At 43.1% G+C, this 10,087-nt stretch overlaps 2 protein-coding genes across 5 annotated transcripts in view; one reads left to right on the forward strand and one right to left on the reverse strand.

Moving 5' to 3' along the window:
• Nucleotides 1-8,723, reverse strand: part of STN1 (STN1 subunit of CST complex) — a 47,381-nt gene extending 38,658 nt beyond the window's left edge. The window contains exon 1 of the mRNA XM_015633764.1: nucleotides 8,637-8,723. The gene's annotated coding sequence lies outside the window, so the exon portion shown is untranslated. The remainder of the gene's footprint in view (nucleotides 1-8,636) is intronic.
• Nucleotides 8,724-8,931: 208 nt separating this feature from the next.
• SLK (STE20 like kinase) overlaps nucleotides 8,932-10,087 on the forward strand; it is a 49,863-nt gene continuing 48,707 nt past the window's right edge. For 3 of the 4 annotated variants that reach the window (XM_015633296.3, XM_015633298.3, XM_015633299.3), the window contains exon 1: nucleotides 8,933-9,674. In XM_015633296.3, the coding sequence (XP_015488782.1) occupies nucleotides 9,525-9,674 (150 nt within the window). In that variant the 5' untranslated portion in view covers nucleotides 8,933-9,524. Of the gene's footprint in view, nucleotides 9,675-10,087 lie in introns of all 4 variants that reach the window. The other variant, XM_015633297.3, reaches the window with a different exon arrangement.

Consider the following 10,087-nt stretch of genomic DNA (forward strand, 5'->3'; position numbering starts at 1 on the left):
TCACCTCCTGAATGAAGATTTTCAAATTTCAGAAATCGGCATAGAAATGACAAGCATGGGTTTATAGCTTTCAAGGCTACTGTGCCTGTGAACTCCACAAATTTGACTCAATTTGTAGAGGAAAATAATCCTGCCCATTCCCCTCCCTCCCCTTTAAACTGGTTTATGCATATGATCTAAATTAGAACAGCCTCTGGAATAAGTCAGAATTCATATGAACATTCATAGCACTACAGAACAGTCCATAACAACCTGAGACTTCAAAATAATTAACCTATTATTTGGTCTAGGCACACAGTTGTGATTTGAAGTTTTTAAAATATTCCTGGCACATACCAAAGGTTTAGATTATGACAGATCCACTTAATGTTCTGAAATCAATTTGCATTTTATTTTGCTGTAGAAGTGAACCTTTTAAGTATATCAGAACACTGTGAGACTCTACATGGAACAAGGTGTCAAATAGCCCTTTTCTTGATACATACAAAATCAATGTATTTAGAATAATTTTGAAATTTCAGATCCATCTAGCACCATCATAAACTTTATGAGAATAACTAAAGGCTGAGATTTCTCATTTGGAGTGCTTTTGGAAGATCATTACCTAATTGCTACTCTTTTTGAAAGATTAATAAAGTTATCTTGACACTGATATGATTCTACTCCAGCTACATTTGTTTTTTTTTTGTTTTTTTTTTTGTTATTACAGAATTTTTTTTTCACCTTCAAATAAAGACCCATCCTGTCTGAAAGCCTTTCTTGTAGAGAAATGTTTAAACATCCCAAAACTCAAATCTGTGCAGAATATAAGGTATGTGGGGGGAAACACTGAGCCCATATACTATTACAGAATTATCTGTTTTACAGGGAAATGTTTGAAGAACAAAATAAGAACTTTCAACATAAGAACAAAGCATTTGTTATTCTTTTCTAATGCTCCTCATATATGTCCTCTGAGCCATCATCTAGGAAAAGTATCAAAAGGGTGGAGGTTTTGTATGAAAAATGGTACAACTCCCAGCCTGCTACTCTCTGAATTTCTTTTGCAACTGGGCCTTCTTTCTGAGGACCAGGGCTTTTACACCTGAAATCAAGCACAGGGTTTCTTAGCCATACCCAGGCTGCTCTGAACTGGGCTTTAAACAGAAAAGTTTTAGAAATACCAAAGCTGTACTGATATTTCTCAGTTCCTTAAGACAAATTGTACTGCATGGAATTTACACTGTATTCTGTGAATAATCTAAGGGTAGGTTCTCATCTAAGGAAAGCTGGCTCATGATCATTTATCTTCTGCTGCTAAACTATTAGAACCTGCTAAAAATCCAGAAACTGTCCTTCATTAACCTTTGGTTTAAGCAATTTTTGTAATTCTCTGAGGATGTTCTGAAATAATGAATAATTTACCCATGTTCCATCTGAGGTCTGTCCAAATCTCATCACTGAGAGACGGCATAGGACTGATACAGAACAACCCCAAACTGTTCAAGAATACCTGTCCTGCAACATGAGTGTCTTCAGTAACTCCTTCCCTGTGGAGAAAAGGCAGCTAGGCTTGTTTGTTAGTAATGATTTTTGCCCATATTTAAAAACTTGTTCCAAATCTCATTGAAAGGCACTAAATGGACATTATTTAGATCCTTGAAAGAAAATACCTCCCTGATGACTATGGCTGTAACTTCTTCCATGAATCACTGTCACAGCTAATATTATAAAGTCATTACTATTTCCAACTTCATGGTATGTAAAGAAACCAACAGCCTTTTATAAACTAATTTAAGTGTCTCCTTAATTGCATTTGAATTTGAATAAATACCATTTCCTACCTCATGCTCTGAAAGGAAGTCACTCCTGTATACTCTATCCAGAAAGATACATTAGTGCTCAGTCAGAAGCCACAGGAATTATTTTTCATGTAGGTTATTTTATTTTCTGCTACAATTCAATCTATGTAATGTAATGGGCTTTTTTGATTTAGTCCATAAATATCACACAGTGTACTATAAAATGTAATTTTGAAGATTAGCTATTAAGGATCCCCTCTGTCAAAAAAAATAAACATTTCAGGCACTTGAGACAAAAACTGCATCACATCACAATACTCTGTTTTGTCATAAGCAAGTGCTAGTGCCCAAAGTTTGCACAGACTATTGTTGGACACACAATAGCTGCTGTTTGCCTTAACAACTGACATATTATTGCAGCTCCACTCATTGCTGCTGTACCAAGATGAGACCCTACAGAAAACCAAATTCTACTTTACAATACAGTCAACTATTTTTTTGTCTCATTTTCTAAAACAAAGAGAACACCGTTCCACACACCAAAATTATTAAAACATGCTTGTAATGCAAAAATTACATTATGCAATGAAAAATTTTGCTGTTTTTTTCAGTAAAATCATCTAATATTTTAAAGTCTAGCTTTACATTAATAAACAGTTGGTATCTCACATTCTATGTTATTTCCCCTTTTTGCTAGTAGACATATCTGCAATATTATCCCACTGCAATGTCACAGGGATATTACTAGGAATTCAATAGTCCTTAGTGTTAACTTTTTGTCAAATTTTCCTTTATTGTGCAAGTAGGAAATGTTCCCTATTTGACAGAATGGTATATTTTTAACAGTAATTGTAGAAGGCATAATAAACTTCCTGGTTATACTTAACATGAAACCAGGATTAGGTATGATGGCTGGCCAGACAGCCTTAAAAATAAACAGATTTAAAAAAAAAAAAAAATAAAAAATTCATATTACAGAACAAGTTATTTGCTCTCAAGATTCCAGAGCTGATCAGGATCACAAGAGAACACAAAGTCCCTTTTGGAAAAAAATGCTCCTAGGAAACAGTGAAAGAAAATCAGGATTTACAGAAAGAAAAGCAGCAATACATGTGGGCTTTTTGTTCAGACATTTTTTGTACCAGTATTGACTGGGAGCAATACTGAGATGCAAAGCTATCTTTATCCCTTAATAAATTTCTAATCCTAGCTACTATGTGAACTAATGCAAATTTGAAAGGCACAAACAAAAAGAGCAAATCAGCTCGTGACTGCTACCCAAGAGGAAAAAGTCTAATTACCATCTGGAAGAAAGGCAGCCATGGTGCAGCATTTGCAAGACGTGCTATCATGTGATTTAACTAAAGCTTCTATCAGATGGAGGGGGCTCCATAAGTTTTAAATAATTTGCTTTGTGTTCAGGTACAGTTTTGATTAAATAAATTTATTTCAAATGAAATATAACCTCAAATTATTAAAACAGTTAGAAGGAATACAGCATTATAGCTAAGAGTAGTATTATATTTTACTAAGTAAAAAGTATTCTAGATGGCCTTAGTCCTGTGTGGTTCTGTGAAAGATTGTTAGCCATCACAATATGCAGAGAACTTTTATTAGACTAACTCCTGTAGGAAAATATGCAACTATCCACCAGTGCAGCTCAGTATTTTAAGATTAACTGAAAATTCCTATAAAAGGAGCTTTTTGAGTTAAATACAAACCAAAAAGCATGCAGCCTTTTTGAAAAGCATTATCATGAGGATCTGAAGTTCTTAATTGCATTAGTCAGTTAATCAAAGAGAATCAGCTCTGTAAGTTTCAAGTTGTTGACGTGTTCCTTTAAGTCTAAGGTTTGCTCTCATTCCCTATGATATGACTATTTCTGAATATCAGCCTTGAAGAGGGTTTTCTTGCAGATCAACTGGAAGCAATAAGAAAAAACATTTATTTTTTGCTATAGCTTCAATAAAGTCAGCATGTTAAAACTTGAATGCTTTTGACATGCCATGTTTCCAAGAAATATTCTTGTACTATTTGTTGAAATACCTGATCCTTATTAAAATTTTGATATTTATATTATTGTTTGTTCTTCTGCCATCTTATTTCAGATAAAGCTTATTCAATAAAACATCACAGGTTTACATGGGAACATTTTGGTAGTTTGGCAATTACTATATTTGCGCTGTCATCATTCCCAGAAGCGTTGCTGACAACAAGAGAAACACAGTCCAAGAGTTCTGCTGGCAGTGATGTCTCCATAGGTAGGAAGAACTCCCGTTATATGTAACCAGGAAAATTCACCTCACACGGTTAAATCCTGTGATAAATGTAAGTACCTAAAGTGGGGAAGGTGAATTGCCCTGTGAAGATACATTTCCCCATTGAGTGCTGAAAAAGTATGGCCAACTTGGATTAAACATACAGACTTTTCTGAAGCCAAAATTAGATCAATTCCATTCCTAAACATTTTAACACTCAATGTATTTTTAACTGCAAACATAAAGTAATACCCTTATATGTTGAAACTTCCAAATGCCATGTGTTTCTATGGCAATTCTTAGATTATCTGGTCCTGCCATAAGGCATTAAAAAACCCCAAACTATGTAACAAATAGTAATATAACCAGATTATTGATAGGAGCCTGAGCATTGATTCTGGCTAATGAGATATGGGCAAGCTCAAGTGTCCAACGTCTGATAGTATAATTTTTTTCCTTTTCCGAACTATTCCTGTTACTTGTATCATAAAGGCTCATAATATACCAAATACAAACAAAGTCTCTTTTTTGTTCTGCATAACATAAAGAGAAATCTCCAAGACACAGCTCTGTCAATGGTACATTTATTAGAAAGGCTTTAGGAGTGCTGTATATGTAGTACGGCTAGGACAACCAAGGGATCAGACCCAGCCACCATGGCTTTTGGGAAGGCAGGTCCTGCTTGACCGACCTGATGTCCTTTTATGATTAATGATCCACCTAATGGATGAGGTAAAAGCTGTGGATGTCATCCACCTGGACTTCAGAAAAGTCTTCAATACTGTCTCCCACAGCATTCTCCTGGAAAGGCTGGCAGTCCATGGTCTGGACAGGGGCTCTCTTTGCTGGCACAGAGCTGGTGGTAACGGTGCCACAAGGGCTGTCCTCAGGGATCAGAGTTGGGCACAGTCCTGTTTAATGTCTGCATCTATGATCTGGATAGGGGGATCGAATGCATGCTCAGTAAATTCACAAACATGAAGCTGGGCAGGAGTGCTGATCTGCTGGAGGCCAGGGAGGCTCTGCAGAGGGATCTGGGTAGGTTGGATCAATGAGCTGAGGTCAATGGTGTGAGGCACAATAAGGGGAAATACCAGGTCCTGCACTTGGGTCACAAGAGCCCCAGGCAGGGTTACAGGCTGGGAGACAGTGGCTGGAAAGTGGCCCAGAGGAAAAGAACCCAGGGGCACTGGTCAACAACAGCTTATCTTGAGCCAGGAGTTGCCCAGGTGGCCAAGAAGGCCAGTGGCATCCTGGCTTGTATCAGAAGTAGTGTGGACAGCGTGACCAGGACTGTGATCATCTTCCTGCACTGGATTAACTAGAGTGATCTAGAAGCTTCATTGGTGCTTAGAACTGAAATGAGCCCAATACAGCACAAAACATTAACTTGGGAAATCACAGAGCCTATGTAAAAAATGCCACCACATAACTGGAAAATATCAATAGAAACACACAGTACATCGATTAAAGGAAACAGAAAGGACAGTGCTAAGTGCCAAAGGTGACAGATAGATTAAGATGGATGAAACAAGAATTACACTTCAGATTTAACCACAAATAAGCCACCTGTGACCTTACAGCAATTCAATGAGCTCAATCACCAGAAAAAATTTTGGAGATAAGTGCAAGTGTGGGTGGACAGAAAGTCAAGACAATATAAAAATATACCATTAAATATTTTGAAAGAACTGAAGACAGAATGTAGGACTGCAGTGAAAAGGCAATATATGCTGTGAAGAACATAATTCAAACTAAATTTCTGAAGTGTTTACTTTCAATTAAGAAAAATTGGAGCAGTTTAAAAGAAACAAAGGGAGAGTTAGGAACAGTGGCAAGTGTAAGTGATTGAGTCAATGAGAAAGGAGGATGATATTAAGCAACAGAAACTATAAAGGGGACTTCTAATTCACAAAGAGATGAAAAAGACTGTAATAAAGAGTTTACAGCTATGTTAAGCCAGTATATTTGATGCACAATCAAGATAGTTCTTTAACATCTTCCTCTGGCATTTAAAGGAAACAATGAATTTTCAAAAAGCATTGCTTTAAATTCTTAAAGGAGAAATTTTAATATAATTCGCTTTTACCTTTTTATTCTTACCATCTGGAAACATTTACAGTTGCTAAAAACTCCTGCTATCAGGAACAAAAAAAAAAACCCCACACAAAATCCAGGCTCCATACAGCCTCCTCCAAACCAGGAAGTCACAGCAAATTGGGAAGGATTTGCTACTAGCACTTAACCTTCACCTTATATTTTCGGGACTGAGTGGCAAGCTGTAACTCCAGAGTAAAAGAATACGGGAATAAGATGGAGTCACAGTTTTCATATATCCTGGTTTTATCTTGAATTACTTGTTCAAGAGTAAAAATGAAAAAGTTAAAAGCAAAACTTTATCACTAGATTAACTATTCCTTTCTTGTGCCAGACTTTCATCTTATATTTTCAATATTATATGAATTAAAAGCTCCCTGGAACAGGAAGACTCTGTTTATACAAGCCTAAAGCAACACACATGCAGTACCTGCTGACACTCAGTCATTGGTAGGATGGCATGGACATTCTGTTCCCAGCAAGCCTCTTTTGTCAAACACAAATGGACACACGACAGAGATGCTGTGTGTGAACTGTGCACAGCCCAACATCTATCAACAGAGCTGAGGCAGAACCAGGCCCTGCTATCCCAGCCCAGAACTGCCATCTCAACTTCACTCATCCACATATAACTTAGGAAATTTTATTTTAGTTTTGCATTTCTTTCCAGTTATTACAAACTCTAACAACCACATGTAAATAGCACCACGTCCCCCCCCCCCCCCCCCCCCCCCCCCCCACTCCACTGCCATTAACGCTGAGGCTAAAGAAAAGATAATCCTGCCTAAATACAAGGAATTCATGCTATGGCTTTGGATTCCTTTTTTCCCGCATCCTCTATCAAACAGTCAGCTTAAATAAACCTACAGAAATCAGTCGCAAAGCACTTTTTATCCAAGAGAAAGCAAGTTAAAACCAAAATATTAAATTAAAAATATTAACAAAAATTATTATTTAAGCCATCATTCTATTTTAACATCCAAATCAAAGCTGTCATCCCACCTGAAGGGGCAAAAAAAATAGAGATAAAAAGAAATTGACCTTTAAAAACTAAAGCATCAGAAGCTAAATTGCTGCTGTTAACACCCTATTATTGTATTTAATTCAAACTATCTGAATGAAACTTCTATATGAAATTAGTAGGTGGAGACACCCAACCAGATGACAGAAGATAAAACAATTCCTCTGGATTGCAGTTGTTTCTTGGTTTTCCCCTCGTGGCCAAGCTGTCAGTACAAGGAACTCACAAAGCCCAATATCATTTTTGAAAAACAAACGCTGATTATTACAACAAATCAGTTTAGCAAGAGTACTTGAAAGGCTCTCTATTCACAGGGTGGGACTACCCGTGAAACTGATTTTATACAGTTTAAAGAAATTGACTCATGACAGAACACTGTTGTTCGATTCATAAACGCTTTGTGTCAGGGGCATCTCAATGCCTCATTATTATTACTGAATTTATACACGGACTACCCTCCTTATAGAGCAAACCACTGTCAGGCTAATAAAATGGTCAGGGGAATGATGCACACCAGAAGCTTGATCTTTAGAAGCCCATCATGCAGCTTAAGTTAATGGCAATTGCAGGCACTCAGGTTCATACGAGGATAAGGCATTACACGATTTTCTCTGGGTGTTTGTCTCACTGTCAGATGTCTCTGAGGTCTCAGCATCGCCTCAGCTGCTGCTGGATCGACTTCCTGCCCATCAACCCAAACTCTGTCCCCGTGTCTGCTAATTGCCCTTAATCCAGGCAACGGGAACGCCTCTTGCTTTCAAGCGAGGAAACGCCCCACATTTGGTGGCATGTACACAACACAACTATTAAAATACAATTATACTTCAGGGTGAGGAAGGAATCACTTGTGGGAAGAGAAGGTTGTGAGATAAGGAAATTCAGGCCTGTCCCAGTGATTAAATAAGATATCGAAGATACCAAACGGACAGCACAAGAACATCACACCCTGCTATGACAGAAGATAAACCAGTAGCAGGTCTAGGAACAGCACCGGACCGCAAACAAAAGAAAGTCTTCCAACGTCTTCTTTTACTATCAACACGTTCTTCAGAGCCCCGCGTCCAAGCCCAAGCCCCCCAGGTGGCACCACCTGCCCACACAGCGCTCCTGACACACAGAGAGAGCCCCTCATGGCCCTTCGGCTCCCGCGGCAGGACTGGGGCCTCAGGGCACCCGGCCACCACTGAGGGGAAGCTGTCCCTCGCCTAGGGAGCCTCACGCTTGGCCACAGGGCTGGGGACACCCCTCCTGTACGGGATAGCGGAGCGGTAGGAAGAGAGGCATGGGGTGTCCTCCGGGACAGAGAAAAAAAGGGTCCCTCTGCCACACGCCCCTCCCGTGACGGCACATAGCGAACTAAAGGGAAACGGGACAAAAAGAGAGACGAGCACTCGAGCACGACGCCAGCGCTGCCATCCTGTTCTGAAGTATGAGGGGGGGGAGGGCGCCCCCTCCATCTTGAGTCCGACACCGACTTACCCGCCCGGAGCCTCCGCGCGCTCCTATTGGCTGAGCTCGCCGCTACGCGTCACGTGGGAATGGCAAGCCCCGCCTCTTCCCCCCGCCTGTGCCGGGCTCGAGCTGTTGGTGGGGGAGGGCCGCGCGCGTACTGCCGGAGCGGCGCGTGCGCAAGCGCAGGGGGACAGAGGAGCCGTGGGGGCGCGAGCTGCTGCGCGTGCGCCGTCGGCGGAGCGGCGGGAGGGGCGCGAGGCGGTTCCGGGAGCGCGGGAAGAGGGGCGGGAGCGCGGGGCGCACGCGCCGGCGGCGGGCGGGAGCGAGGGCGGAGGGGGCGGAGGTGCCGCCCCGCAGGAAGCGGAGCCGCCCGGGCCCCGCTCCACCACAGGGCGAGCGAGGGAGCGAGCGGCAGAGAGGCCGGCAGCGAAGCGTCATTTTCCGCCGCTGTGCCACCCCGAGACGCCGCTCCGCGAGGACACCGGCCGGGAGCCTGGAGCGGGGCAGTCCGCCCCTCCCTGCATCCGCCCCGTCCTGCGAGGCGGGACGTGACCGCTCCCCGCTGCCTGGCGCGCGGCAGCTGCCCCCTCCCAGCGGAGCTGTGACCCCTCCTCCGGCTCCGCCGCCACCCGTCCCGAGGAGGGAGCCCGGCACTTGTTGCTGCCGCGATGGTGACCGGCCCGGCCGTGTAGGGACCGCCAAGCCCGTCGGGGAGAGCAGCGCCGAGCCCGGCCCCGTACAGGGCATCGCGGGGTGTTGTCTCCCCGCAGCGCCCGGCGGTGACGGCGCTTCCCGGGCGACGCCAAGACTTTTGTCTCCGCGTGGGAATCGCGCCCGGCATCACCGGCCGCGCCAGGTGGTCCCGGCGGGCTGAGGGGGCACCGCCGCCCGCCCCATCCCCCGGCTGCAGCCAAAATGTCCTTCTTCAACTTTCGTAAGATCTTCAAGCTGGGCGGCGAGAAGAAGAAGAAACAATACGAGCACGTCAAGAGGGATTTGAACCCTGAGGAGTTCTGGGAAATCATAGGAGAGCTGGGCGATGGTGCTTTCGGTAAAGTGTTCAAGGTAAGGGCGGGCAGCGCGGATCGCTTGTGTTGCTCATAGCTGAGAAATGACTCGGAGCGTTGCTTCTGCCTCCGGCGCTGCCTCGGGCTCCCTGTCTGCCGGCTCCCTCACCTCGGGATTCCTGCTGGCAGCGCCGAGTTCGGGAGAACTTGGCTGGGGCGCTGAGCGCTGCAGGGGGACGCGGCCGGAGGCAGAGCGGGGGATCCCGGCGCCTCTTGGCCACGGAGCCTCGTGAAACTAAAGATAGAAAAGACCTATTAGGTCATTGTCCCGCCTTCTGCTCCACCCTGCCCGCTGCTGGATTGCTCACTTCTCTGTTTTGGGGGTTCTTTTGGGACTCGTGTACGGTATGGCTCCTAACCTTACAAAGACAGCGTATTCTTAGATCCGAAGTTCATACTTTTTTTTTTTTT

Source organism: Parus major, chromosome 6 (genome assembly GCF_001522545.3).
Source record: "Parus major isolate Abel chromosome 6, Parus_major1.1, whole genome shotgun sequence".
In the NCBI taxonomy this organism is placed as follows: domain Eukaryota; kingdom Metazoa; phylum Chordata; class Aves; order Passeriformes; family Paridae; genus Parus; species Parus major.